At 44.7% G+C, this 27843-nt stretch overlaps 8 protein-coding genes across 13 annotated transcripts; 6 read left to right on the top strand and 2 right to left on the bottom strand.

Moving 5' to 3' along the window:
- Positions 1–171: 171 nt before the first annotated feature.
- On the top strand, positions 172–1953 carry LOC138125404 (vesicular integral-membrane protein VIP36). The gene is made up of 6 exons (XM_069040691.1): positions 172–366; positions 414–529; positions 584–781; positions 826–988; positions 1037–1203; positions 1255–1953. Exons 1-6 carry the CDS (start codon positions 252–254, stop codon positions 1468–1470), a joined length of 975 nt encoding a protein of 324 aa, XP_068896792.1. The 5' UTR covers positions 172–251; the 3' UTR covers positions 1471–1953.
- On the bottom strand, positions 1652–5860 carry 5PtaseI (inositol polyphosphate-5-phosphatase A). 6 transcript variants are annotated; one of them, XM_069040674.1, is made up of 9 exons: positions 5239–5860; positions 4958–5188; positions 4739–4906; positions 4430–4687; positions 4212–4379; positions 3795–4037; positions 3681–3720; positions 3339–3375; positions 2443–2515 (listed from the first exon to the last, which is right to left on the bottom strand). In XM_069040674.1, the coding sequence occupies exons 1-7, from the start codon at positions 5299–5301 to the stop codon at positions 3682–3684; spliced, it is 1170 nt and encodes a 389-aa protein (XP_068896775.1). In that variant the 5' UTR covers positions 5302–5860; the 3' UTR covers positions 2443–2515; positions 3339–3375; position 3681. The 6 variants fall into 6 exon arrangements, with proteins under 6 accessions (XP_068896773.1, XP_068896772.1, XP_068896777.1 ...); XM_069040672.1 differs by lacking the exon at positions 3681–3720 and having other exon boundaries at positions 1652–2515; XM_069040671.1 differs by lacking the exon at positions 3681–3720 and having other exon boundaries at positions 2372–3375.
- A 51-nt stretch (positions 5861–5911) lies between these two features.
- Positions 5912–7528, top strand: LOC138125401 (caspase-6-like). The gene is made up of 4 exons (XM_069040685.1): positions 5912–6177; positions 6237–6393; positions 6442–7029; positions 7079–7528. Exons 1-4 carry the CDS (start codon positions 6043–6045, stop codon positions 7351–7353), a joined length of 1155 nt encoding a protein of 384 aa, XP_068896786.1. The 5' UTR covers positions 5912–6042; the 3' UTR covers positions 7354–7528.
- A 134-nt stretch (positions 7529–7662) lies between these two features.
- On the top strand, positions 7663–10335 carry LOC138125398 (caspase-3-like). The gene is made up of 5 exons (XM_069040683.1): positions 7663–7953; positions 8345–8486; positions 8537–8856; positions 8910–9136; positions 9874–10335. The coding sequence occupies exons 1-5, from the start codon at positions 7819–7821 to the stop codon at positions 10262–10264; spliced, it is 1215 nt and encodes a 404-aa protein (XP_068896784.1). The 5' UTR covers positions 7663–7818; the 3' UTR covers positions 10265–10335.
- An 81-nt stretch (positions 10336–10416) lies between these two features.
- Positions 10417–12067, top strand: LOC138125400 (caspase-6-like). Its single transcript, XM_069040684.1, has 5 exons — positions 10417–10654; positions 10721–10771; positions 10824–10900; positions 10954–11745; positions 11793–12067. Exons 1-5 carry the CDS (start codon positions 10608–10610, stop codon positions 11996–11998), a joined length of 1173 nt encoding a protein of 390 aa, XP_068896785.1. The 5' UTR covers positions 10417–10607; the 3' UTR covers positions 11999–12067.
- A 26-nt stretch (positions 12068–12093) lies between these two features.
- LOC138125403 (uncharacterized) lies at positions 12094–13903 on the bottom strand. Its single transcript, XM_069040690.1, has 4 exons — positions 13551–13903; positions 13249–13503; positions 13084–13197; positions 12094–13030 (listed from the first exon to the last, which is right to left on the bottom strand). Exons 1-4 carry the CDS (start codon positions 13686–13688, stop codon positions 12452–12454), a joined length of 1086 nt encoding a protein of 361 aa, XP_068896791.1. The 5' UTR covers positions 13689–13903; the 3' UTR covers positions 12094–12451.
- A 149-nt stretch (positions 13904–14052) lies between these two features.
- Positions 14053–17175, top strand: LOC138125392 (serine/threonine-protein kinase PITSLRE-like). The gene is made up of 3 exons (XM_069040670.1): positions 14053–14298; positions 14649–16848; positions 16899–17175. The coding sequence occupies exons 1-3, from the start codon at positions 14204–14206 to the stop codon at positions 16989–16991; spliced, it is 2388 nt and encodes a 795-aa protein (XP_068896771.1). The 5' UTR covers positions 14053–14203; the 3' UTR covers positions 16992–17175.
- An 18-nt stretch (positions 17176–17193) lies between these two features.
- On the top strand, positions 17194–19326 carry LOC138125394 (cyclin-dependent kinase 11B-like). Its single transcript, XM_069040677.1, has 5 exons — positions 17194–17337; positions 17388–17525; positions 17637–18738; positions 18796–19134; positions 19184–19326. The coding sequence occupies exons 1-5, from the start codon at positions 17243–17245 to the stop codon at positions 19259–19261; spliced, it is 1752 nt and encodes a 583-aa protein (XP_068896778.1). The 5' UTR covers positions 17194–17242; the 3' UTR covers positions 19262–19326.
- Positions 19327–27843: the final 8517 nt, after the last annotated feature.

The following is a 27843-nucleotide window of genomic DNA, read 5'->3' as shown; positions in this document are numbered from 1 at the left end:
AAATAAGTTACATTACTGACAAATTGAAACTGAAACTAGATATATCCATGGAATAGAATGAGGTTTTAGAATATTAAAATCTCATTCTATTCCATTTGTACCGTAGAGAATTTGGACCGTGAGATTTGGACGTATATCTAGTGACTTTATTCTCTGGTGTTGTCATGTTGGCGACAGAATATGTCAGATTGTGAATACGTCAACCGCCACTAGTCCCGCAAGTCCGGTAAATTAACGTAAACACCGCAAAGATGTTATTTAACGAATTCGTCGGTCTTTTATTATGTTTCTTGAGTTACGTAAACGCCGAGTGGAACACTAAAGACTTCATGAAACGAGAGCACAGCCTCATCAAGCCATACTACGGTAGACAATTTTCTAGGTTAGAATTCCCCCTGATCCCATTCTTCCAGGTTCCGGGATAGAAATCCCGTTCTGGCAGTTTTCCGGGAGCACGATAGTCACCCCCAACTACATCCGCCTGACATCGGACCTCCAAAGCAAGGTGGGGGCGATCTGGAACTCGGTGGTACGTCCGTCCACAACGTCATCCGCGCCCTTTAACCTCTCCTACTATTCTTAGCCGGTGAACGTGCGCAATTGGGAGCTGCAAGTCCACTTCAAGGTTCACGGTAAGGGGAAGGACCTGTTCGGCGACGGCTTCGTCATCTGGTACGCCAAAGACCGCATGCGGGAGGGTCCCGTTTTCGGCAACAACGACTTCTTCCAAGGACTCGCGATCATCCTGGACACGTACAGCAACCACAATGGACCGCATAACGTAAGTACTCGGCCCGATCGAGACGCACCTAATCGCAATTCCAGCACCAACACCCGTACATCTCGGCGATGGTCAACAACGGGACTTTGCACTACGACCACGACAGGGACGGCACGCACACGCAGCTGGCCGGGTGTGAGGCCAAATTCAGAAACTTGGATTACGATACGCACATCGCCGTCAGATACGAAAAAGACATACTCACAGGTTGGGTCTCTGGCGCTTTGTAAAACACCAATAACACCGCAGTTGCAGTTTCCACCGATATTGAAAACAAAGCGGCGTGGAAGGAGTGCTTCCAAGTCAAGGGGGTGAAGCTCCCCACGGGATATTATCTAGGGGCGTCGGCCACCACCGGCGACTTGTCGGACAACCACGATATTATGTCCGTGCGACTGTTTGAACTGGACATGCCCGACGATGTAAAATTCTTTTTTTTGTGTTTTGACCCCACGCGATCATGTTTGTTTTAGCCTCAGGGCGACGAAGACCGATCCAATATTTTGCCCTCGGCGACGTTTTTCGAGCCCCCTCGCGACCACGTCGAAGACCCCAAACCGTCCTCGCTCTCGGGCGTCAAAGTCTTTCTTTTGATGCTGATCGGCAGTATAGCTGTGGTGGCATGCGTGGTTTTGGGCATCATGTTCTACCAGAAGCACCAAGAGAAGAAAAATAAGAGGTTTTACTAATCACGTGTTCTTTTCAGAGGCATCGCTTTCTGTTCCCATAATAATTTGACTGAATTTTTGTTTTTTCATGTTGGTAGGTACTGGGTCGCTCCACTTAGTCTGTTGTATTTGTTATGTATAGATTTGTGTAAATACAATTTCGCGATTGTTTTTTTCTCTTTCGATGAAAAAAAAATGTACAAACCATTCAAGTGTTTATATTTTTTGTTTATAATCTTACGACAATTTACAACATTAATTTAAGAAAAACATACGTATTTAACACATAATAATGAACATTGTTGTATCGAAAAAATGACTATAATGACTGACTAAAGACGAATAAAAATGTGCCGAGTCGTTACGGCTGTGGCACATTTTTTCAACTGTTGCAGGTTCACATTTGGTTCGAATTTGTCCAAAATTTTATACTTAAAATACATAACTATATATATAAAAAATGTGATTTATAAACAAAAAATTAAATAAATCTTTTTAAGTATTTGTGACTAGTATATTTAAATTTTTGTTTGTTTAAGGGCTCCGTTTTGATGTAAGTACATTTATCGGCCAATATATAAACATATATTTCACACCAATGCGCACATTTACTAGGGACTCGAACCCCGGCGTGGGATCTGTCGCGCCGGTTCGAATCCCGACTAATCGAATATAAAAATTTCCCTTACATCGACTGACAAAAAAAACCTTACTGACACAGCCATAACATAACTGAATTTCGAAGGAAAACCGGTGATTTACCCTTATTGATTGATATGAGGTGATCATGTCTTTTAATGGTCGGCTAATGTACCCAGATACGTATTAGAGTGGCAAGTTTTGGCATGTGAGGCTCAACTGAAGGACCAATTTTTGCTCCGGGTGTGTTGGTCCGGTGGAGGACGTGCAGCGCTACATCTTTAGACGGCGGTCTCTCTAAATATCTTAACGGGATTATCGATATTTTGGATGTAAATATATCTCGTGCGTGGATCCACCTTTTCCTGAACTCTCGTCACTTTAGTGTCCGCTAATTTTAAACTATTCGTCGCACTCAAGCTCAGGCCTGTTTCAAAAAAAGCCATCGTTACTAAAAATTCCAACAATTTGAGCAAATCAACATCTACGAAAAAGAAAAAAAATCAACGAGAAGCGTGCACTTCAAACACAAGCACTAAACTAAAAATAAACTGATGGGACAACAAGAACAGCCACGGATGCAGCGCGTCACATCACACAGCAGCAATTCATCCGGTTGCGCCTCTTCTCCTTGAACTTGTCTGTACCGGTGCGGAAGTCGTTGAATATCTCCGACTTCTTCTCGTCGGACTCCTCTATCGCCCCCTCGCTGCTCGCGCTCCCCGTCTCTTCGTACTCGTACCAGTCCTCGTCGGACGAGCTGTGGTGGCTCTGGTAGCGGTGCATCGAGCCCGAGCTCGTCGTCGAGATCAGTCTCATCTTCCTGACTTTGGGGACCTCCGACATGGCCCTGTTCCTGAAGAAGTTTTCGTTGGAGCCCTTGACCTCGACGTTCGCCGAGACCGACCTGGTCATCGGGAACTTGCGCTCGAGCTTGAGGATGTACTCGAGGCGGCTCTTCAGCTGCGCCGCCGACACCGACTCGCTCTTGGTCAGGTGCTTGTCTTTGTCGTCGGGGACCGGGGAGCGCGATTCGGCGCTCTCCGGCGTGTACGGCTCGTGCGAGAGCATGTCTCTGGTGATCGGTTCGTGCAGCAGTTTCGAATCGATCGTCACGTTCGAGAAACTCTTTCTTCTGCTGTAATCGCTCATGTCTACTACGTTTATGGTTACGGAAGCGAAAGTCTGGCAACACTGGCAAGTAGCAGGCAAGCATTCGTAAGGGGCGTGATCGCAACATTTAACCGTACCTGAATTGGTTCTCAGCTCCAGACGGAGGTAAACCGGCTGCAAGGACACAAGGGGGCATTAGCCACGGAAGAGCGGGATAAAGGCCGATTTGCGACGGCAAATCGGACTTTACCTCGCGGGGCGCCGTCGGACGGCGCTGCTGTCGCCCGAGCGCAACCCACCCGACACGACCAACCCAACGGGCACGATAAAACAAACATTTTTTTATGCACGCCGGGTCGGGGTTGCTCTCGGCGGTCGATTTTTAGGTTAGGTGATTTTTGCCAGTGTGAGTCTACCTCAAGGTCGTCTACAACTCCTCCAAACTAACTACCAAACAAACACAAGGCAGAATGAAATACCTTATTCGTTTACCAATATGTGAAAATCCAGAAAAACTGGCTGCACAAATCACAGAGAGAAAAACGAAATCATACGGGAAACGTCCCAAAGGTGGTGTTGAGCAACCGACATACCTTGTGGTCTCCCATGCACGTGTCCAACCCTATCAGACCGTATTCGACCCTATCGTCTTCGCTGACGAGCTGCTTGGCGGTGTGACTCATGAGGACGCGGTCACACCAAGCTGGACATCTTGTCTGCATGTAACTCCGAGCGTGCAAGATTTTCTCCTCAAACGGGTAAGACGGCGGGAACGTTATGGGGTACTCGGTCAGGTACTTGTCAAAAGCTTCCAGTTCCTTATCGAACGGTTTCAGCTGCAACAAAAATAACCTTCAAGTCAAACCGTCAATTACAGTGTCGGTAAGTGTGTTGTAGAGGGCGCACCGCTCGACTACATCTGTCAAAAGCGCAGATCTCGCCCAGCTCGAAACAAATAAAACGATATTTTAGTTTCTCGTCGTTTTGTGGCTGAGGTATTAAGTGGTTACCCAGGTAGGCGACGGCGTCAGGAAGACCTTCTGGTGGTCCAAGTGGTTGAACTCCTTCTTGCCCACGGTCAATACCAGTTCGCTCTCCTCGTTGGCGAACTGCAGCTTGGTGTGATCGTTATTCTTGTTGTTCTGCAGTCTGGTGGTGGTCAGACCTTCCGTCAGTTTCTGAAAATGGCGGCGTTCACGTATTTGCAAAAGCGAGGTTGGGTGCGTACTTTGATGACACTTTCAGTGTCTGTCCTAAAATTGAAATCGCCGAAAACGAAGTACGGAGCCTTGCCGTACGTGTCATTGTGGAATCTTTGGAGGGTGTGTTCGAGGGCTCGACGCCGGTTTTTGCAGTAGACCGAGGGGTAGGACTCCATGGCGATGAAATTGGAGGCGTCGTGGAACAAGTGGATGTTGATCAGGTCGAGAACGGTGCCTTGGAGCGACCAGCGCGTCCGCATGAACCCCTTTCTGGACCATTTGCACTGCAAAGTGAGGTTAGGGAGAGGCGAGTTGGTGACTTTTGGAGTACCAACCTCGGGGAAAAAATCCTGGGGGAATTTGGCTTTCTCTTTGGTGACCACAGCCTCGATGTTGCCCGAATTGATCTCCTTGCCTTCCACCGGTACGAATTTGAGATCGTTGAAATCCCAAATGAGCACGTTCTCGAGCGACTCGTGAATGAAATAGAGATTACCCAGAGCCTGAAACCGTCAGCGTTAAAAATGCAATTTAGGTGCGGTCGGGCGTATAACAGTGAAATTTTCGGCCGAACTGTAATCCTCGTCCAGAAATACCCTGATTTTGTCAAACAGTCTCAACTCGTTGCTCAACATGAGCAACTTGACGAAATGCTCGACGTGTTTCATGCTGTTCTCGTAGTTTTTTCCGCCGACTTCCTGGCAGTGTAGGGCGATGAATTTCGGGTCCAATTTCGTGACGGTCGATAGAAATTCTTCTGTCCAAATCTTGAGCATTTCAGACGGCTGAAACTCAAAAATTATATACCCAAGGAGGGCCTCTGCTCGTTACTCACGTCTTCAAATATCGATCCTACGTTTGCTGTGACTAGTAGAGCTGGAATCGACGGCGAGCCCATTATTTCGATTTAAAGCGACTAGTTTTTGGTTTTAAAAAAATTGTCAAGTATCAAGACCGCCGTCTACGTATTAACGAACTTCCCGTACGTACATTTTGTACATTGAGGCGATCTTTCGTCGACGCTTTTACACATTTTATTAGCACCACTCAGATTGGGACGACAATTCTATTTTTGTGATTCTATTTAGACCCGAGTTTCCACCGATTCTTGTGTCAAATTGATGTTTTGGAGAGTGCGGACTGCGCGCCTGCGCACACAACGCACATTCAGGATTATTGATTTGTTTTCATTTTATAATCCCCCGACTGTGACTGTGGGGATTAAACTTTTGGCATTTCATCAATGCAAATAGACTTTAATGAAGAGACGCCGATTTAAAGATCCATCGAGGAAATTGACACTTCAAAGCAAGTTGAAGTTACCGACCGAGCAATCATCTCATAATAATCGAGAAAAAATGCAAATTGCAAACTAGTCTATGCTTGTCATCATGAATAAATTTTAAAAAATCGCAAAAAACAGAAATGGGCGGTCATTCTCACAAATTACAATCACTTCCGACCCCCACGCACAAAAAATCACAAAAGTGTGGTTATGTCCAACAGTTGACAACTGTGTCGTTCTTAGTTAGGTTATGTTGTACCGGTGAATAGTTCCCCTTTATTTTTGTTAGATTGTGTTGGTTTTACTTAGTTTTGTGTTCACTTCTTGTTAGACCCGATCTTTATCGTTTATTCAATGCTTCCGGAACAGAAGGACTTGATGTACAAACACTTCCCCCAACTAGTGGAAAAATGCGATTTGGAACATATTTTACACGAATTAATAGAAAAGGATGAATTGAGTAAAGAAATCCTGAACGAAATATCTCTTGTAAGTTTGTTAGTTCTTATTTTCAACCAGCTAGACTTTGCTTGAATTGCACCTTGCAGGAGGACAATCTACGTCACAACAACAGGTGCATTCTCTTCAAACTAATAAATTTGGAACAATTTAACGCTTTCCCGGGTTTTGTTGAGGCCTTGAAACAAAATGGTTTCAATGAGTTAGTATCCAGTTTGGAAAACAACTATAAAAGAATAACTAAAGGTGAATACCAAAGTTTTTTAATTTGTGTTTTTATATATTTTTTTTTAGACAATCAGTTGCACCCCCTTGACGTCAACATCGACGTGAAATTGTCCACGCAATTTTATGACACCAATGAATACAATAGGACAGGTTTTTACACCACCAGATCAAAAAATCGCGGTCATGTTCTTCTTGTGAATAATATAAAATTTCCTGCTGGAAATGAGGAAAGACATGGAGCTGAAACAGATCAGGAGAATCTCAGGACCCTCTTTGAAAAGATGGGGTTGACAGTATTTTCATTTACAAATCTCAGTGCTTATGAAATGTATTTCAAAACCCAAGAATTCTCTAAAAATGTACCTGAAACAAAGCCAGATATGGCCATTGTTATTTTCATGAGTCATGGACTGATGTACCAGAATGAGACTATGATCATCAGCAGTGACAACAAGATGCTGACTGAAGACTCTTTCAGAACAATTTTCAACAACGAGAACTGTGCCTTATTCAGGGGGAAACCCAAAATTTTCATCTACCATATTTGTAGAACTGTTCTTGAGAATCCAATGAGAGAGACAATGACAGATGCCAACAGGTCAGACACACAAAGGACCTACAGTGACATGCTGATATGTCATCCTTCAGTGAAAGGTGGTGAGTCAGAAGTGATTGTACAAAGATCTAAACTGAGTGATTGCAGGTTACTCTGCCTATAGGAACAGTATAAAGGGTTCATGGTACATTCAGTTGTTGTGTAAGGTGTTCATGGAACACGCCCATGACATGGATGTGGAGTCTTTGCTCAAGAAAGTGGATGAAGAACTGGAAATCGTGTCTTCCATGCCTTGGCAACTGGATGAGGGTCACAGTACCCAGCAGACCTCCACTTTTCAAAATATCGCATTCAAGAAGTGCTACATCCATCCAGGCCTGTACGAAGAAGACGGAAAAGTGAAGCATTTCAGCCAAACCTGATGACGCTTAGTATTTACGTCCAAACCAGTTTTGTAATTTTATCAAATAGTATTAGGAAACTGATTTACATTCCTAGTGTTGTCACAAGTGCAATTATTCCGCCGTGCCAGTTTTTACAAATATTTGTTATTTATATTTGAGACGTTTATTTTAGAATAAAGTTATTAGAATACGAGTCTCGAAATGTTGGACATTTTTCCTAAAGTGCGTGGGCGGAGCCTCGATTCACCTCAAATCACCCCACATTCCAGTCACGTGACGTGTACATCTCGTGTCCACTCGTCAATTCTCGCCGTTGGGTTGGCAACGAACGAGTCGAGCTGTTTAATGTTTAAAGGTTATGTTTATTGTTTTGGTGGTCATTGTCACAACAATATGTGCGTTATCGAGTCGCTCCGCTCAAGAGAACACCCCAAAGTGCCATTTTTAAAATAGATAAATCGAGAAAAACCGGCTGAGAACACGATGCTGCCAGAACACGAAAGTCTGATTTATAAATATTTCGTCGAGTTGGTCCGCGACTGTGATTTGGAGAGGATGATGCGGAGTCTCTCCAGCAAGGACCCCAACATCACCAGGATCATGGACAACATAAAATTCGCAAGTATCCCAACTCTTAGGACAAGCGCCGCGGTAAAAGCGCGATCGGGGGTCCCTGGGGCTTTGTTTAATTTTTGCGCGAGGTGTCGTTGTTTTGTGGTCCAAAAGGGTTGCCTCCATTAATGACGGGTTGCAGCAGGTAGTTGACACGTGCCTTGGGGCGCAGGTGCACCCTGCAAGGTTTTGTCTTTGTTCAGTTGATAGACAAAAAAAAAAGAAGCAAACAATTGCATGAGTACCTGAAAGATGTGATTGGTCAGTTGGGAAAAAAAATATTTTTGGTGAAGAATGTGGGGATGTCAACCCCTGTCGGGATTTATGGCCGTACCTGTTCCTCGCCGCGGGCTAGAACGGGTCGGGCTTTGTTTGTAAAGGGTAGTGGTGGTTTCAGGAGGACAATCGCCGCCACAACAACCGCTGCATCCTCTTCCAACTGCTGAAGGCGCCGCCCCCCGTCTTCCACCAACTGGTCGGATGCCTCCGCGAGCACAAATTCGAAGAGCTGGCCGACAAACTCGAGAACAAACCCACGAGTACGTTACGTCGCCGCCGCCACAATAATTTTTCTATAGCAGCTTTGCAGTCCGCCGCCCCTTCAAGCACACCACCTGTTGCTACAAGCTGCCCGACAACATAATCCAAGAGCCCGCCCCCGAAGTGACCGTGTGCGGCGAGCAGCTCGAGATCGAGGTGACGCCCGCGACGAAATTCTGCGACACCGACGATTACTGTTACAGCGCCCGGTCGAAGAACCGGGGACAGGTGTTGATCATCAACAACGTCCGCTTCGACACCGAGCGCCACCAGACCCGCCGAGGGGCCGAAGTCGACGAGGGCAACTTGAAGGAGCTCTTCGTCAAGATCGGACTGAGCGTCGACATGTACAGGAACCTGACCAGAGATGTTAATCTAAAACCGGGCGTTTTGCTTCCCCGAATTGACTGTAGGGCTTGCAGGAGATCAAGACGGTGATGGAGAAGTTCGCACACAGGGATTACGAGATCGCCCCCGATGTCGGAATCGTGATTATAATGAGCCACGGCGAGAAGATCGACAACAAGACAGTCATCATCGGCAGCGACGGACAAGGAATCGAGGAGGAGTGGATCATCCACCAGTTCAACAACAAGACTTGCCTCCTCTTCAAGGACAAGCCGAAAATACTCATTTTTAACATCTGCAGGTACTTGGGGGCCACGAGATGGTCCTGAGCCTGGCAATATTTAACGTAGAAAAATGCATTTATTGTAAAGCACTCGATAGAGCGTCATCTTGCAAGAATTTTTACGCGGGACTCGCGCGCCATCTGGTGGGTTGACGTAATGACGTCATCAAGTATGGCGGCTATCAAGGTACAATATTTGAGCGAGTTAAATAAAGCAAATAGATAGACCAAATAAACAAGTCCGGATAAAAGGGTGTCGTTAGATATTAGATAAGTACCCCATGTTGGAATCTAACGTAATGGAATTATTAAAATATTTAATTTTAGACCGTCATTAAAAATGCATTAAACGTGATTAAGAAAATGTAAATATGTGATTATTGCACCGAATACAGGTTTGAAAGGAGGAATTTATAAGATGAAACATAAGGAACGATAACATGTACGTAATCGATATTAAATTAAGTACTAAATTTTATTAAATGTAGAATAGAATAAAATTTTGTAATACTTGTGTTGTTACGTAGAATATTCATCTAATCTAACAGATTGGTCGTTTGCGTTTTTTGTGTACCTTTTTTTTGACGAAAACCCTTCAAAGGGTTGCAGAAATGCATTTGGGAGAATTCAGGGATAGACGGTCGCCATTTTGCTGACGTCATTACCGGAAAATTTGAGCCGTCGCGTAAAAATTGTCGTAAGACGCTCCTCTAACGCCCAGAATGGAATAGTAGCGTCATGGGTGCGGGTTTCAGAGGGGAGCTGGTGGACAACCTGGCGCAGTTCGCTCAACACACGCAGAGCGACTCAGCTCTGACCAAAAAGCCGGACATCGTGGACGGCGACGAGAGGTACTACAGCGACTTGATGATCTGCCACCCATCGGTGGAGGGCTTCCAAGCGCACAGAGACACCATCAGGGGGTGCTGGTACATCGAACTGATCTGTAAAGTGTTCATGGAGAACTCGCACGAAGTCGACGTCGAGTCGATGCTGAAGATGGTCGAAAGGGGTCTGAAAACTCGGATTTCGGAGAAAAGGACGCGGCAGACGTCCACCTTTCTGAACATCGCCTTCAGGACGTGCTTTCTCAATCCGGGAATTTACGAGGAAGATGGCAACGTGGTCCAGCTAGAGCATGTCTGACACTTTGTAGCTAATCTTAGTTCGCAATATTACCACACACCGACTTTATTTAAATAAATATTTTACAGAAATCTTTTTTATCATTAACGCGCTGATAAGAAACGGCTTTGATTTTCAAGTACAATAGCGAGATAGCGAGTATGATGACAACACAATGCGGAGTGTTAAGTGAAAACGGAAGTTGTGCAAAATTGCAAAAAAACCTTGTTTTTAATCGAAATTAGGGATTAAAAAGTATTGGACTATCGCATCCAATAGGAGTTTAATTAATATCTATTAAATTCGCGTTATCTTATCAAACAATAAGCGTTAATAAGTCAGTTGTGTTCAGGAAAGTGCGAATATGTGGTCCAAAAGGGTTGATAAAAAGGACGAGAAAAAGGTTGTAACGTAAGTAGCTTGAATATTGAGTAACGAACACCACAAAGAAGAGGTTTTGTGTTGTTTTGTTTTTAGATCAACCCAGACAGTTTTCACTACCCAAACTAGTTACAGCTCGTCATCTCGGTCAGTTTAAAATGTTTCAAGTGACAACGCTTTGGTAATGTTTGTTTTTTAGGATGCACAGAAATTTCTCTGAATCGTTTTCTTATGCTGGTACGGCACAAAGTCCATCAGCATCCCTGTCACGACTAGGTATTTGTCAGACGTTATTGTTGTTGGAGCGATTAGAGTGATATTGTTTTCAGATAATAATTACTTGGGAATTCCGATGCCCAAAACGTCAAGATCGTCATCAGTAAGCAATATGGGTGGTGGTATTAAATTGGACGCTAAACCTGTAAACCTAAATTATCAAAGTCCTTACCGTAATTCCGCTGTTTACAGCAGTTTCCAAGCACCTAAAGCGCAGATCGCAGTTACAAATCTCCGTCGCCCCGTACCTAGCCTAGAACAGTCCACGACGGACGCACAAGCTCCCAAAAAGAAATTAACTGTGAAGAAAACTGGCAAGTTTTACGACGAAGGCTCTGCAGTTCCTACCTACCAGACCCACTCCAAAAAACGCGGCGAAGTCCTCATCATCAACAACATAATGTTCGAAGACAAGGGTTACAGGCAAGGGGCGAAAGTCGACCACGCCAGACTGGAAAAGATGTTTAAGGAGATGGGATTCAAAGTGACGGTCGAGCGCGACCTCAAAAAATCCACCATGGAGTCGAAAGTGAAGAGCTTCAGCAAGAGGAGTTCGTTGTTCTCCGCAGACATTTCCATAGTGATCGTGATGAGCCACGGCACTCGCAACGAAACTCTGGGGGGTACGGAAGTCTTCGGTATCGACGAGAAGGGTATCCTCGTCGAGGACCTGCTACATAATTTCACGGAGGCAAACTGCAAAGCTATGGTCGGCAAGCCAAAGATTTTCATTTTTCAGTGTTGTCGAGGGGATAACGAGCAATTCGTGCAGAGCGACAGCACAAGAACCCCTGCTGTAGAATCGGTACTCGCGGACGCTCTCATAGCCTATTCGACCTTGCCAGGTGAGTTTAGAGCGCGGTCCGCGTCGCATTACTACGTGATTTTGCAGGGTTCGTATCGCACAGGGACCCAGTCCACGGGACTTGGTACATCACCACGCTGTGCGAGGTGTTCAGCGAACACGCTCACGAGTACCCCGTGGAAGATTTGCTCAAAATCGTGGACGTGAAACTGAGCAGTTACACCAAGGCGACGCGTCAAACGACCCATTATGAAAGTAGAGGCTTCAAAAAGTGTTTTCTGCACCCTCAGTGACCCTCAATTAGATAAAATAAGCTGAATCGATGTATTTTTATCTTTAATAAAATTTGACTGTTTATTGTGGGTGGGTTGGTTGTTGAAGTCGTCCGTACCTTACATATTTTTTTATTCTTAAATAAGCATTTCAGTACAACTAAAACAGATAAATAAATAATTATTTACAGTCCGAATAACTATGATGCGGTACAAAATTGAATCGGATGTGTGACCTGTCAAACAGCCTGGATTATGTACAATGCCACTATCGATGACAAGGAAGATGCCTCATTTGTACAGCGAATACAAACTAAAATCACAAAATTCAGGGCAGGCTCGGGCCCTGAAAAAACAACGAAACAAGTCGACCCTATCAACAAGTGCTTGGCAATATTTGGTTTCAAAAAGGAATAACTTTACGATTTACATTATTATCACACAGAATTTGGTCCGATACAGTGTCTAAATAGATTACGCGTCGAAGGACAAGAACCGCCCTTCGGTCGTGATGTTCTGCTCGAACTCTCTCAGTAGGGCCTCCGCCCTGCTGAGATCCACACTCTCGAACAGCTTCTCGCCCTCGTTGTACATGTACTGGCTGCCGTCCATGTTGAACTTGAGTCCTAGGACGATGTTGAGCGCCGAGGTGTCGTAGCTGTGGCAGCCCGAGTACCTGTACTGGGGCTTCTTGTCGAAGCGGCATCCCGCCGACTGCGCCCCGATCGGGACGATGCAGTCTTGGGTGAGGGCGCACTTCACCCACGGCAGCATGATGTCGTTGTGCACCGACTCCGTGTTGACAATCAGGAGGATGTCCGCGTTCACCATCTGGAGAAAGAGGAAATTCTCGGCGTCGGTGTGGAAGTACTGGAACATCTTCTTGTGGGTGAGGCTCGACACCGGGTTTTTCAGGTTCATGGGCCAGGTGAGGATGCCCTGGGACTTGGCCCGCTTCTCGAACAGATCCATCATCGCGTCGTGGGTCAAGTGGCGGGAGAATCGGTAGTTGCACTCGAGGAATAAAATGGCACCGGTGCGTTGGAGGGCGTCCTACGAACACAATCGATAGCGCAAATCGAAATCGTGATTGTATTTTTTTCTACTTGAATGACTAGGGGTCTATAAGCGCGTATGCTTTCCTCGTCGACGTGCGAGGGGAAGTCCGCCAGACTGAAGGTCAACGATTGGCACCTGCTGTTGTTGCAGTAGGTCAAAAGCTGGGGACAGTCGCCGTTTAGGCCAAAACTTCCAACAAACCTCACCATTACCGTTTTCAAGCCGTAATTACCCAGTCCCAGGTTGTAGACTAGAATCGTGTTGTTGGGCAACACGCGACCGACGTTGTTGATCAGCCCCACGGCTTGACTCTCTTGGCCCTCCATCACGTAGGTCACGATCACCGGCAGAGACGTGTTCCTCCATATGTCGTTGGGATACAGCCTGGGACTGTCAGTGAATCCCAGAACGTTCAGATATTTCTCGTCCGCCACCAAAGTCTTGCTGTCCGAATCCCGGAACGTGTCCTAGAGCCTGGATGTCACTTTAAAGGCGCCACAAGTGCCTCACCTACCTTGATATTGCGAATTTGTTGGTGCGTTGTTGATACGATGTTTTGTATAGCTTCCGGCTTGTGCTGCCTAAATATTATTAAAAATAAACTGATTATGATTATTCCGAACAGAAATTTTATGAAATTCTTATTCTTCATTGGGGCACAACACGATTTCCATCCAAACGTACGAAATTTTAGGTTAGTACTTCACATGGTAACAACGAAGTTGTTGGGGCCAGTTTTGCACGAGAGTGGGGCTGCTAACTCACACGGGCACTCCGTATATTCATTATTTGCCGGACGTGAGTGGAAAACGGGGTGGAATCACGACAATCACATGAAGAGGTTAGTAATCATTTGACAGATCATACTAGTCTGAAGTTGGCACCTGTCAATGCACCTCTCACGACATGCCAATTAATTCGACTTATTAACCATAATTACAATAAAGTCGCATCAATTACTGTCAATCGTAGTTTGTTAGGCCAGTTTCTCGCGATCCTCCGCGGTAATTATCACTTTCGAACATATTTTACTCGAGTGTGACCTATTTGGTTGGCAGCCATTCGCATCAAACTTGTCTCCTTCAAAATTTATTTTTATTCTAACCTCACAATAATGTTACAAGTAAACAATTCCGTGTAATTAGTTTAAAACACAATTTTGCAAATATGTCTTACAATTCGGGCGACGAACAAAGCGAGGATGGTGAGCTGCGTCAGAGTCCGGAGACCTCGCGTCAAAAGGGCGAAACCATGGATTTCAGGTTAGTTCCAACGTCCTTGTTTATTTGGGGAGTTTGAGGGGGCTGCTTGATCTCTACTCGTGTCTCACGTCCTCTCTTGACACCCGACTGTTGTCTCGGTGTCTGGACAGTCGTATAAATTGCGACAATGTTTTTACAAAAAAAAAAAAAAAAAACAATCAGTTATACGAGTGTTATCAGCAATGCTAGAGCTTTTTTCGTGGTGTACGTCCGTTGAGTCAGTGATTAACGAACAAACATGTCCGTATCAGCGACGATGATAATTATAATAATGCGAGATAACAGTTGGAAATGTGTCAGGACCTACAGTGATGATTTTTAAATAGTGTCCGTTTTTTTAAATGTTGCAGCCTCTCCGAAGAAGACGGCGAAAACGTGGACTCCTTGGACATCAAGCCCCCTCAGGCCCGCGTCTCGTCGCAAAGTTCGCGGAGTAAGCGGCGCGAGGGTCACGAGAGTCGGTCGCATCACAAGCGATCGGAGCGCCACCGCGAGGAAAGACACTCTCACCGTGAGAAACACCACCGCGAAAAACAAACTCGTTCGAATAAAGAGAGGGAGCACTATCAGCGAGAGAAAGAGCGCTACTATCGGGAAATCACGTACAGCGAGATGCAATACTACAGGGATCGCAAGGAGGACTCGTCGAGGTCGCGACATTCCGATTCGCGCAAGTACGACGAGAAGAAGCCGAAAGAGGGACGCGGGACCGGGACGGAGAAACACAGACGGTACGAGGAGGAGAAGCGGGATCGCGCCGACAAAACTCTTCAGGATCTGAGGGAGAGGTTGCTGAGCAAACGGACGAGCAAAGGGGAAGAGGAGCTGCAGCGGCTGGAAAAGGGGGAGACGCGAGAGAAGGAGAAGAAGTACAGGGAAGTGGAGACGTTGGACAGCGCTTTGCAGGGCGAGGCGGGGATGTACGTCAAAGAAATCATCAACATAAGCACGAGCGAGGAGCACAAGAGACACAAGAGGGACGACAAGGGGAAAGACGAGGAGAAGTTGAGCGAAGAAGAGCGGGTGCAGCAGGAGCTGCGCAAGGAGAAGCTGTTGGAGGCGGAACGGGAGATGGCGCGAGTGAAGGAACAGTCGAGGGTGGAGCGCGAGAGGCGCCACCTGGAGAAGGCGGCGAAGCGGAAGCAGCAAGAAGAGGAGGAATTCTACAACAAGCGGCTGCGAGCCGACGAGTCCAACGTGGTCACGGTTTCCGACAATTCGGAGGAAGAAGCGGAGGTGCAATACGAGGACACCGATAATAAGAGCGAGAGCAACGAGGAGAGCGGCCGGAGCAGCACGAACTCGCGGCACTCGGACAGATCCGAGAGGAGTTCGGAGTCGCGGGAGCGGAGCCCCTCCTCCGAGCGGAAGTCGAGGAGTCGGAGCGCTAGCAGCGAGCGGTCCGCCTCGGTGTCGCCCAAGAACGGACGCGAACAATCCGAAGAGAAGGAAGTCGTCGAAGAAAAGGAAAAGAGTGAGGAGGCGACGAAACCGACGATCGACGAACACCTTCCTCCGTACTACCCGGCGGTTCAAGGTTGTCGCTCTGTGGAGGAGTTTCAGTGTTTGAACCGCATCGAAGAGGGGACGTACGGCGTCGTGTACAGAGCCAAAGACAAAAGGACGGAGGACATCGTGGCCTTGAAAAGACTGAAGATGGAGAAGGAGAAAGAAGGTTTCCCGATCACGTCGTTGCGGGAGATCAACACTCTGCTCAAGGGACAACACCCGAACATCGTGACGGTGCGGGAGATCGTCGTCGGGAGCAACATGGACAAGATCTTCATAGTGATGGACTACGTGGAGCACGACCTGAAGTCGCTCATGGAGACGATGCGGCACAAAAAGCAGAACTTCATGCCCGGGGAGGTGAAGTGCCTGCTCAAACAGTTGTTGCTGGCAGTCGCTCACCTCCACGACAACTGGATCCTGCACCGAGACTTAAAAACTTCCAATCTGCTGCTCTCCCACAAGGGCATCCTCAAAGTCGGGGATTTCGGCTTGGCGCGAGAGTACGGTTCTCCGCTCAAAGCCTACACCCCGATCGTGGTCACCCTGTGGTACAGAGCCCCCGAGTTGTTGCTGTGCACCAAAGAGTACTCCACCCCCATCGACATGTGGTCCGTGGGGTGCATCTTTGCCGAGCTCCTCCTGATGAACGCGCTGTTCCCCGGAAAGTCGGAAGTCGACCAGTTGAATCGAATCTTCAGGGACCTGGGCACGCCGAGCGAGAAGATCTGGCCCGGCTTTAACAAGCTTCCCGCGGTGCAAAAAATGAAGTTCAGCGACTACCCAGTGTCGAACTTGCGGGCGAAGTTTCACATGCTCACGGACCTGGGCTTGAACCTGCTCACCAAGTTCTTGACCTTCGACCCGGCGCAGAGAGTCACGGCCGAGGAGGCCTTGCAGCACACGTTCTTCAACGAAGCCCCGCTCCCGATCGACCCCGCCATGTTCCCCACTTGGCCGGCCAAGAGCGAACTGGGACAGAAGAGGGCGCTCGCCGCCAGTCCCAAACCACCGAGCGGAGGTGGCGAATACAAAAAATTGGTTAGAGGTGAGGTGGTTCTGTCGGAGTTTGTCTGAAATGTGTGTTGCAGGGGGGCGACGGTGACGACGACGGATACGGATTTCGGATAGGGATGGGGGTCGATAACAGGAGGATGGGCGGCGGGTTCAGCCTCAAGTTCTGATTTCATCAAGCAATGCATAATTATATTTATAATACATATTGTAATTTATAATTATAAGTAGTACCGAAATCGTCTTGATTTAGCATGAAAGCGGCGGTTCGATACGTCCACCGGTAGGGAATTTTCGATTTGTCATTGTTAGGTTGGTAGCGAATGACAGTTGAGCAATTACAAGTTGTGGCAATGTTTGCGTTTTGATCGTTAGAATCTAATTTGTAACGAAAATCAATGATTTAAGAGTTACGTGCATTATGGACGATTGTGCTAAAAACAAGGAAAATTTTGAAAGCCCGCTAGAAGACGGTGCAGATGTGTCGCCGTTGAGAAGCGAAAGTTGCGATTTGAGGTTAGGTTTTACGTTTTCATATCGTGCGAATTCGACGGTGTATTTTGCAGAGAGATGGAGGACTCGATCGAAAAGCAGCCGGAAACCACGAAAAGGAAGCACAGGGAAGATTATCGCAGTCATTTTCGACACGAAAGGTCGGCAAGTCACCGCGACAAAAGACACTCTCACAGAGACAAACACCACAGGTAAGGATTTACGCCGAAATCCAGATTGTACTCGCTAATGTTTTGAGTGTATAAAAAAGATTTGCGGTTTTTGTGGATTGTTTGGATAAAGTGGGGGGGAAATGATTGCAGGGACAGACGTCACCGTTCTGCGGAACGAGACAAGTCGAGACACCACCGCAAAAAATCGTACAAAAACGAGAAAGATAGTAAAGGTAACTTACTAGGATCAAAATATGTCGATTCATGTAAGTATGATGTTGAGAGAGTGAAAGATTTTAGAAATTCAAATCGTGACTCAGAGAATCATAGGAGTAATGAGACAGAAAATACAGTTCCGGTTGAGACGGAAGAAAGTAAAAATTTTAGCGAGATCCTCGAGGAGGACCTGAAAGACTTGGCCGACGATCCCTCACCGAAGCGTCCAAAATTTGACGAGGACAGCGACGTCAGCACGGAAACGAACCCGAGCGAGAACCAGATGGAAGAAGAGGCGGAAGAAGCCGGGGAAAGACCGGAATTCGACGAGACCCTGCCGCCTTATTACCCCGCGATCGAGGGTTGCCGCTCGCTCGACGAGTTCCAGTGTCTCAATCGCATCGCTGAAGGGACGTACGGGGTGGTCTACCGGTACAAGGACAAGCGCACGGACGACATCGTCGCTTTGAAGAAGCTCAAAATGGAGAAGGAGAAAGAAGGCTTTCCTATTACGTCGTTGCGGGAGATCAACACTCTGCTGAAGGGCCAACACCCGAACATCGTGACGGTGAGGGAGATCGTCGTCGGGAGCAACATGGACAAGATCTTCATCGTGATGGACTACGTGGAGCACGACCTCAAGTCGCTGATCGAGATGATGCGGCGCAAGGACCTGCACTTTGCCCCCGGAGAAGTCAAGTGCCTGCTCAAGCAGCTGCTGGCGGCGGTCGCGCACCTCCACGACAACTGGATCCTGCACAGGGACTTGAAGACTTCCAACTTGCTGTTGTCGCACAACGGAATCTTGAAGGTGGGGGATTTCGGGCTGGCGAGGGAGTACGGCTCGCCCTTGCGGTCGTACACCCCGGTGGTGGTCACCCTGTGGTACAGAGCCCCCGAGTTGCTGCTCTGCGCCAAAGAGTACTCCACCCCCATCGACATGTGGTCGGTGGGGTGCATCTTCGCCGAGTTTCTCCTGATGAACGCCATCTTCCCCGGCAAGTCCGAAGTGGAGCAGATCAACAGGATTTTCAAGGTTCTCGTCGCGACCACCTCCGCAACGGCGCCACTAAAACGTCCGATTTGTTCGCAGTGTTTGGGGACTCCCACGGAGAAAATCTGGCCCGGTTTCAACAAGCTGCCGGCCGTGCAGAAGATGAAGTTCACGAATCACGCCATGTCCAATTTGCGGAAAAAGTTCCAGATGTTGAGCGATTTGGGGTTGAATTTTTTATTAAATTTCCTGACGTTCGACCCGCACCAAAGAATCACGGCCGACGAGGCGCTCAAGCATCCCTACTTCAACGAGTTCCCGTCGCCCATCGACCCCTCCATGTTTCCCAAGTGGCCGTCTAAGAGCGAGCCCGGTCAGAAGAGGGCGTCCGAGGCCAGTCCCAAAGCGCCCTCTGGCGGCGGCGAGTACAAGAAATTGGTACGTATCCAGCGCGCTCAGTTCCACACGCACTGATCTTGCTTTGCAGGGCGACGAGGACGGCTTCCGGATAGGACTGGAGACCGACAACAGCAGGATAGGGGCCGGCTTTAGCTTAAAGTTCTAAAATGTGTTTATTTTCTATCAGACTTTTGTGTTCGTTTAACGAATAAACTCAAGGTTTTTTTCGAAGTCTGTCCTGTTCCTTTCCGAGCTCCCGCGGATGTGATGAAAAGCAAACACGTGTTTTATTCAAAACGGACCTGAACTACCGGACGTTGATCTAGATTTAAATATTTACCACCCTTCGTAGGTAGAGGACGTGCAGATTGCGTTTTCGCAATTCGATTAAACGTTGTGTACTCTCGTAATTTTATGTCGGAGGGTCCGGATGGAAACCTGACGATGGACGCACAAAGCGCTGCGAAACGTGCGCTCTCCAGAGCTTTGCTAATCGAAGATTAAAAGGTAAAGCTCGCTGCAAAATCAAATACCGAAACAGCTTGTGCTGAATTCCGGGGAGCGCTCGGGGTTAGTCTCTACTTACATCTGACGTCGATTTAGCTACGACGTGACTTTGCAAAGCCGCAACGTTTCGGCAATTTGTATTGTTGTCGTGAGGCGATATTGTTTGGTTGAGTCGCATAATGAATACGAGCTCGCGGTGTGGAAATTTAATAATCAATAGCGGCGGTCGCGGTCCACTAATAACCGATAAAAGCTGTTCAAATAATTCGCTGCGAGGGCACCACTCCAGACATCATCAGACTGTTTAATAAACTTGACACGGACTGCTTAATTGCGCTCGGACTGGCTCCATTAAGGTTGGGGTGACCACCACTTCTAGCAGGGCGTCCGTCTTCGACCGCCACTTACCCGCCCCGCATTACAATTTAAAATTCCTCTTAACGACAATCCTGCCGTAAATCCCGCGCGCCGAGTGCAAAAAAGCTTTTAAGATAATCTATCAATGACAGGAAATATTACGGAGATTCCTACAATCGATCCAAGGAACCGCCATTTACATCTCGGAGTGGAGCGGCAACTAATTAAAAGCGGTCCGAGTGCCGGACGATTCGGGAGCGTTTCGGGACCGCTCCAGGAGCGACGATCGATCCCTGAAATTGGGGATTATTTATGGAAGTCGCGCAGCAAGACAATTGGGATTATGACTCCCGGCCATGCTTCCGGATGATGTTGTGGAGGGGCGGGTGCATTTGCTACTCAGCGAAGAGCCAATTTTAAATATTGCCGGTCTGGCGTTTATCGAAATTTATATGTTTACGACGGGATCCTAAAGGTGTCCTTTCTACTGGAAATGCATGTTCGACTGGGTGCAGCCAAAAAATGCGCGCTCGACCGCGATGTGTTTCTCGGGCGCGAGCAATTTTTAATATTAAACCATTGAACATAAGAAAATGTGTCTGAATTCTACAAAATGCGAATGGGATGCAACGTGTGCCGCTATATAAAGTCTCTGGTGTATTATAGTTTAAAAAAAAGCTGAATAAACAGAACAAGTTGGGATTATTTTCGTTTTGTCTTCTCCACGTGTCTTTATACCGTGCGATCAACAATTACTTATAGATATAAGAGGCGGCTATGACTTTGACAATGTCAGATTTTTCGTATCTTTGCTAACAGCTAATAAACGTTAAACAACTGTCACTATTAATCAAATTGTAACGCAAAAATGGCTTTTACTCCAGAACATAAAAGATTCATCATTTGAAATAGGTATATGCAACCAAAAATACTTCTATGCATCAGAGCATTTGGATGTCTAGATTTGGACCTACGTCCAAAAGTTCAAAGGCTTCTTTGATCTAAATATGTACCTAATAATAATTGTTGATCGCACTGTACAACAGTCAAAAAAATACAAATAACAGTATTAAATTACGCTACAAAAGTAAATAAGCATAAGAAAAGAATCGATGATTTTTTTGCATTTTTTTATGAGATCCATAAAACGGAACATCTGCAAGCGTGCTTGCCGATTCAAATATTCAAATATGATTTAAATGTTTTTACAATATTTATCCGCAGATAAAAGTTGCGAAGTTACCTATTCTTTTGTTCGGTGATAAAACTTTTTACTGTCAGTCTTTCTGTACAGTCGATTGCAAAAAAATCGAATACATCGTAAAAATCACTGAATTTTCCTGTTTTTAGCACATGTAAATCAGTCTTTTCTGACTTTTAATGGCATGCTTTTTCAAATAGGTTATGACACAAGAAATGTCATTATGTATGACGTAATAAATGAAAAGTTTTGACATTTTGCTTGTCTCGGTAACATCAAAATTGACAACAAAAAGAATGAATTAAACTATAAAAAATTTGATGTAGTTAGTAAGGTACCTCGATTTTTTTGCAATCGACTGTACAACTGCATTAATATTTTGCCTCAATTTTGATTCTCTAATAGACATATTAACGAACGCGACGTCATCATCTGCGATGTCATTATAGCCATTAATTTACGGAACATTTTATGAGAATTTTTAGGTTGGCAAAGCTTGATGCGGAATTATCTTGTCATGCATATCAGTTTAAATTAGAAAATGTGTCAAGAACAGGAGGTGTCCAGTGGAAAAATTTGCGGTATTTTTTAGCAATTTCATGTATGTATTTTAAGGGGCGTACTGTCACTGTCGCGAGCAATAAATTTTGGTCGTGAATGTCATTTCAAAATTTTACTAGATTGTCAAGAATTAAAAAAAAATCCTGCCTGATTATGCCCATGTCAAGAGAGTGTCAAAAAATCACAATTAATGTCATCCAACAAGATGATAGGTTATGATATTTACGAACGTTTTACAAAGGAACATTTTCCAATCCGTCAAAGAATGACAATGACGACCAAAATTTATTGCTCGCGACTGTACATGCAAGATTATCTTGACTATTCCATTCACTTGTCATTTGTTAAAAATGGACCAATAAAAACACAATTTTACACATTTGTTACCATGGTTTCAAAAAAATTGGACAGAATATTCCCACTCGTGGAAATTGTATGGGTAATACCACTAGTGATCCCAGCGATAATTATTAACAAGCTGAATTCCTCTTTTCAATGCGCTTCTTTTGAGACGAAAAAATTTGACCTCGCTTTTTTCGTTGAAGAGAAATTCACAAAAAACCAAAAAACTCCTATTTTTGGCTCCCACACCGACAAATGGGGTTTATGGCCGGAATTTTCCCTATGCCTGATTTCAACTCATCGTACACAATAACTCACCGTAATTTCGTTCGAATCGGCCACAAAAAAAATTTTCGAAAAAACCACGAACCCCTACCTTCTATCGAATTTGCACCCGGAAAAAACATTTAAACGGCCGTAGCTCCCTTATTAAACATAATATGACAATGAGTTATACACCGCTGGATTCCTCTTTTCAATGCGCTTCTTTTGAGACGAAAAAATTTGACCTCGCTTTTTTCGTTGAAGAGAAATTCACAAAAAACCAAAAAACTCCTATTTTTGGCTCCCACACCGACAAATGGGGTTTATGGCCGGAATTTTCCCTATGCCTGATTTCAACTCATCGTACACAATAACTCACCGTAATTTCGTTCGAATCGGCCACAAAAAAAATTTTCGAAAAAACCACGAACCCCTACCTTCTATCGAATTTGCACCCGGAAAAAACATTTAAACGGCCGTAGCTCCCTTATTAAACATAATATGACAATGAGTTATACACCGCTGGATTCCTCTTTTCAATGCGCTTCTTTTGAGATGAAAAAATTTGACCTCGCTTTTTTCGTTGAAGAGAAATTCACAAAAAACCAAAAAACTCCTATTTTTGGCTCCCACACCGACAAATGGGGTTTAAGGCCGGAACTTTCCCTATGCCTGATTTCAACGCATCGTACACAATAACTCACCGTAATTTCGTTCGAATCGGCCACAAAAAAAATTTTCGAAAAAACCACGAACCCCTACCTTCTATCGAATTTGCACCCGGAAAAAACATTTAAACGGCCGTAGCTCCCTTATTAAACATAATATGACAATGAGTTATACACCGCTGGATTCCTCTTTTCAATGCGCTTCTTTTGAGATGAAAAAATTTGACCTCGCTTTTTTCGTTGAAGAGAAATTCACAAAAAACCAAAAAACTCCTATTTTTGGCTCCCACACCGACAAATGGGGTTTATGGCCGGAACTTTCCCTATGCCTGATTTCAACGCATCGTACACAATAACTCACCGTAATTTCGTTCGAATCGGCCACAAAAAAAATTTTTGAAAAAACCACGAACCCCTACCTTCTATCGAATTTGCACCCGGAAAAAACATTTAAACGGCCGTAGCTCCCTTATTAAACATAATATGACAATGAGTTATACACCGCTGGATTCCTCTTTTCAATGCGCTTCTTTTGAGATGAAAAAATTTGACCTCGCTTTTTTCGTTGAAGAGAAATTCACAAAAAACCAAAAAACTCCTATTTTTGGCTCCCACACCGACAAATGGGGTTTAAGGCCGGAACTTTCCCTATGCCTGATTTCAACGCATCGTACACAATAACTCACCGTAATTTCGTTCGAATCGGCCACAAAAAAAATTTTCGAAAAAACCACGAACCCCTACCTTCTATCGAATTTGCACCCGGAAAAAACATTTAAACGGCCGTAGCTCCCTTATTAAACATAATATGACAATGAGTTATACACCGCTGGATTCCTCTTTTCAATGCGCTTCTTTTGAGATGAAAAAATTTGACCTCGCTTTTTTCGTTGAAGAGAAATTCACAAAAAACCAAAAAACTCCTATTTTTGGCTCCCACACCGACAAATGGGGTTTAAGGCCGGAACTTTCCCTATGCCTGATTTCAACTCATCGTACACAATAACTCACCGTAATTTCGTTCGAATCGGCCACAAAAAAATTTTTTGAAAAAACCACGAACCCCTACCTTCTATCGAATTTGCACCCGGAAAAAACATTTAAACGGCCGTAGCTCCCTTATTAAACATAATATGACAATGAATTATACACCGCTGGATTCCTCTTTTCAATGCGCTTCTTTTGAGACCAAAAAATTTGACCTCGCTTTTTTCGTTGAAGAGAAATTCACAAAAAACCAAAAAACTCCTATTTTTGGCTCCCACACCGACAAATGGGGTTTATGGCCGGAACTTTCCCTATGCTCGATTTCAACTCATCGTATACAATAACTCACCGTAATTTCGTTCGAATCGGCCACAAAAAAAATTTTTGAAAAAACCACGAACCCCTACCTTCTATCGAATTTGCACCCGGAAAAAACATTTAAACGGCCGTAGCTCCCTTATTAAACATAATATGACAATGAGTTATACACCGCTGGATTCCTCTTTTCAATGCGCTTCTTTTGAGACCAAAAAATTTGACCTCGCTTTTTTCGTTTAAGAGAAATTCACAAAAAACCAAAAAACTCCTATTTTTGGCTCCCACACCGACAAATGGGGTTTATGGCCGGAAACTTCCCTATGCCCGATTTCAACTCATCGTACACAATAACTCACCGTAATTTCGTTCGAATCGGCCACAAAAAAATTTTTTGAAAAAACCACGAACCCCTACCTTCTATCGAATTTGCACCCGGAAAAAACATTTAAACGGCCGTAGCTCCCTTATTAAACATAATATGACAATGAATTATACACCGCTGGATTCCTCTTTTCAATGCGCTTCTTTTGAGACCAAAAAATTTGACCTCGCTTTTTTCGTTGAAGAGAAATTCACAAAAAACCAAAAAACTCCTATTTTTGGCTCCCACACCGACAAATGGGGTTTATGGCCGGAACTTTCCCTATGCTCGATTTCAACTCATCGTATACAATAACTCACCGTAATTTCGTTCGAATCGGCCACAAAAAAAATTTTTGAAAAAACCACGAACCCCTACCTTCTATCGAATTTGCACCCGGAAAAAACATTTAAACGGCCGTAGCTCCCTTATTAAACATAATATGACAATGAGTTATACACCGCTGGATTCCTCTTTTCAATGCGCTTCTTTTGAGACCAAAAAATTTGACCTCGCTTTTTTCGTTTAAGAGAAATTCACAAAAAACCAAAAAACTCCTATTTTTGGCTCCCACACCGACAAATGGGGTTTATGGCCGGAAACTTCCCTATGCCCGATTTCAACTCATCGTACACAATAACTCACCGTAATTTCGTTCGAATCGGCCACAAAAAAATTTTTTGAAAAAACCACGAACCCCTACCTTCTATCGAATTTGCACCCGGAAAAAACATTTAAACGGCCGTAGCTCCCTTATTAAACATAATATGACAATGAGTTATACACCGCTGGATTCCTCTTTTCAATGCGCTTCTTTTGAGATGAAAAAATTTGACCTCGCTTTTTTCGTTGAAGAGAAATTCACAAAAAACCAAAAAACTCCTATTTTTGGCTCCCACACCGACAAATGGGGTTTAAGGCCGGAACTTTCCCTATGCCTGATTTCAACGCATCGTACACAATAACTCACCGTAATTTCGTTCGAATCGGCCACAAAAAAAATTTTCGAAAAAACCACGAACCCCTACCTTCTATCGAATTTGCACCCGGAAAAAACATTTAAACGGCCGTAGCTCCCTTATTAAACATAATATGACAATGAGTTATACACCGCTGGATTCCTCTTTTCAATGCGCTTCTTTTGAGATGAAAAAATTTGACCTCGCTTTTTTCGTTGAAGAGAAATTCACAAAAAACCAAAAAACTCCTATTTTTGGCTCCCACACCGACAAATGGGGTTTATGGCCGGAACTTTCCCTATGCCTGATTTCAACGCATCGTACACAATAACTCACCGTAATTTCGTTCGAATCGGCCACAAAAAAAATTTTTGAAAAAACCACGAACCCCTACCTTCTATCGAATTTGCACCCGGAAAAAACATTTAAACGGCCGTAGCTCCCTTATTAAACATAATATGACAATGAGTTATACACCGCTGGATTCCTCTTTTCAATGCGCTTCTTTTGAGATGAAAAAATTTGACCTCGCTTTTTTCGTTGAAGAGAAATTCACAAAAAACCAAAAAACTCCTATTTTTGGCTCCCACACCGACAAATGGGGTTTAAGGCCGGAACTTTCCCTATGCCTGATTTCAACGCATCGTACACAATAACTCACCGTAATTTCGTTCGAATCGGCCACAAAAAAAATTTTCGAAAAAACCACGAACCCCTACCTTCTATCGAATTTGCACCCGGAAAAAACATTTAAACGGCCGTAGCTCCCTTATTAAACATAATATGACAATGAGTTATACACCGCTGGATTCCTCTTTTCAATGCGCTTCTTTTGAGATGAAAAAATTTGACCTCGCTTTTTTCGTTGAAGAGAAATTCACAAAAAACCAAAAAACTCCTATTTTTGGCTCCCACACCGACAAATGGGGTTTAAGGCCGGAACTTTCCCTATGCCTGATTTCAACTCATCGTACACAATAACTCACCGTAATTTCGTTCGAATCGGCCACAAAAAAATTTTTTGAAAAAACCACGAACCCCTACCTTCTATCGAATTTGCACCCGGAAAAAACATTTAAACGGCCGTAGCTCCCTTATTAAACATAATATGACAATGAATTATACACCGCTGGATTCCTCTTTTCAATGCGCTTCTTTTGAGACCAAAAAATTTGACCTCGCTTTTTTCGTTGAAGAGAAATTCACAAAAAACCAAAAAACTCCTATTTTTGGCTCCCACACCGACAAATGGGGTTTATGGCCGGAACTTTCCCTATGCTCGATTTCAACTCATCGTATACAATAACTCACCGTAATTTCGTTCGAATCGGCCACAAAAAAAATTTTTGAAAAAACCACGAACCCCTACCTTCTATCGAATTTGCACCCGGAAAAAACATTTAAACGGCCGTAGCTCCCTTATTAAACATAATATGACAATGAGTTATACACCGCTGGATTCCTCTTTTCAATGCGCTTCTTTTGAGACCAAAAAATTTGACCTCGCTTTTTTCGTTTAAGAGAAATTCACAAAAAACCAAAAAACTCCTATTTTTGGCTCCCACACCGACAAATGGGGTTTATGGCCGGAAACTTCCCTATGCCCGATTTCAACTCATCGTACACAATAACTCACCGTAATTTCGTTCGAATCGGCCACAAAAAAATTTTTTGAAAAAACCACGAACCCCTACCTTCTATCGAATTTGCACCCGGAAAAAACATTTAAACGGCCGTAGCTCCCTTATTAAACATAATATGACAATGAATTATACACCGCTGGATTCCTCTTTTCAATGCGCTTCTTTTGAGACCAAAAAATTTGACCTCGCTTTTTTCGTTGAAGAGAAATTCACAAAAAACCAAAAAACTCCTATTTTTGGCTCCCACACCGACAAATGGGGTTTATGGCCGGAACTTTCCCTATGCTCGATTTCAACTCATCGTATACAATAACTCACCGTAATTTCGTTCGAATCGGCCACAAAAAAAATTTTTGAAAAAACCACGAACCCCTACCTTCTATCGAATTTGCACCCGGAAAAAACATTTAAACGGCCGTAGCTCCCTTATTAAACATAATATGACAATGAGTTATACACCGCTGGATTCCTCTTTTCAATGCGCTTCTTTTGAGACCAAAAAATTTGACCTCGCTTTTTTCGTTTAAGAGAAATTCACAAAAAACCAAAAAACTCCTATTTTTGGCTCCCACACCGACAA

The sequence above is a fragment of the Tenebrio molitor genome, chromosome 3 (genome assembly GCF_963966145.1).
Source record: "Tenebrio molitor chromosome 3, icTenMoli1.1, whole genome shotgun sequence".
Lineage (NCBI taxonomy): Eukaryota > Metazoa > Arthropoda > Insecta > Coleoptera > Tenebrionidae > Tenebrio > Tenebrio molitor.
Note: the sequence above shows the minus strand (reverse complement) of the source record. Positions and strands in the feature narration are given on the sequence as shown.

Coding starts and splice junctions, on each gene's coding strand:
- LOC138125404 (XM_069040691.1), top strand. CDS start 252: ATGTTATTTAACGAATTCGTCGGTCTTTTATTATGTTTCTTGAGTTAC. Junction 782..825: donor ACCACAATGGACCGCATAAC/GTAAGTACTCGG, acceptor TCGCAATTCCAG/CACCAACACCCGTACATCTC. Junction 989..1,036: donor CGAAAAAGACATACTCACAG/GTTGGGTCTCTG, acceptor CCGCAGTTGCAG/TTTCCACCGATATTGAAAAC.
- LOC138125394 (XM_069040677.1), top strand. CDS start 17,243: ATGGACGATTGTGCTAAAAACAAGGAAAATTTTGAAAGCCCGCTAGAA. Junction 18,739..18,795: donor AGATCAACAGGATTTTCAAG/GTTCTCGTCGCG, acceptor ATTTGTTCGCAG/TGTTTGGGGACTCCCACGGA. Junction 19,135..19,183: donor GCGGCGAGTACAAGAAATTG/GTACGTATCCAG, acceptor CTTGCTTTGCAG/GGCGACGAGGACGGCTTCCG.
- LOC138125392 (XM_069040670.1), top strand. CDS start 14,204: ATGTCTTACAATTCGGGCGACGAACAAAGCGAGGATGGTGAGCTGCGT. Junction 14,299..14,648: donor GGCGAAACCATGGATTTCAG/GTTAGTTCCAAC, acceptor TAAATGTTGCAG/CCTCTCCGAAGAAGACGGCG. Junction 16,849..16,898: donor GTGGCGAATACAAAAAATTG/GTTAGAGGTGAG, acceptor TGTGTGTTGCAG/GGGGGCGACGGTGACGACGA.
- LOC138125400 (XM_069040684.1), top strand. CDS start 10,608: ATGTGGTCCAAAAGGGTTGATAAAAAGGACGAGAAAAAGGTTGTAAC. Junction 10,655..10,720: donor GACGAGAAAAAGGTTGTAAC/GTAAGTAGCTTG, acceptor TTTTGTTTTTAG/ATCAACCCAGACAGTTTTCA. Junction 10,901..10,953: donor AGCATCCCTGTCACGACTAG/GTATTTGTCAGA, acceptor TATTGTTTTCAG/ATAATAATTACTTGGGAATT.
- 5PtaseI (XM_069040671.1), bottom strand. CDS start 5,301: ATGGGCTCGCCGTCGATTCCAGCTCTACTAGTCACAGCAAACGTAGGA. Junction 4,907..4,957: donor GTTCGGCCGAAAATTTCACT/GTTATACGCCCG, acceptor TGACGGTTTCAG/GCTCTGGGTAATCTCTATTT. Junction 4,688..4,738: donor CCCAGGATTTTTTCCCCGAG/GTTGGTACTCCA, acceptor CTCACTTTGCAG/TGCAAATGGTCCAGAAAGGG.
- LOC138125398 (XM_069040683.1), top strand. CDS start 7,819: ATGCTGCCAGAACACGAAAGTCTGATTTATAAATATTTCGTCGAGTTG. Junction 8,857..8,909: donor ACAGGAACCTGACCAGAGAT/GTTAATCTAAAA, acceptor TAGGGCTTGCAG/GAGATCAAGACGGTGATGGA. Junction 9,137..9,873: donor CTCATTTTTAACATCTGCAG/GTACTTGGGGGC, acceptor TGCGGGTTTCAG/AGGGGAGCTGGTGGACAACC.
- LOC138125403 (XM_069040690.1), bottom strand. CDS start 13,688: ATGAAGAATAAGAATTTCATAAAATTTCTGTTCGGAATAATCATAATC. Junction 13,504..13,550: donor AACAAATTCGCAATATCAAG/GTAGGTGAGGCA, acceptor TCCAGGCTCTAG/GACACGTTCCGGGATTCGGA. Junction 13,198..13,248: donor GTAATTACGGCTTGAAAACG/GTAATGGTGAGG, acceptor GACTGTCCCCAG/CTTTTGACCTACTGCAACAA.
- LOC138125401 (XM_069040685.1), top strand. CDS start 6,043: ATGCTTCCGGAACAGAAGGACTTGATGTACAAACACTTCCCCCAACTA. Junction 6,178..6,236: donor TCCTGAACGAAATATCTCTT/GTAAGTTTGTTA, acceptor TGCACCTTGCAG/GAGGACAATCTACGTCACAA. Junction 7,030..7,078: donor ATGTCATCCTTCAGTGAAAG/GTGGTGAGTCAG, acceptor GAGTGATTGCAG/GTTACTCTGCCTATAGGAAC.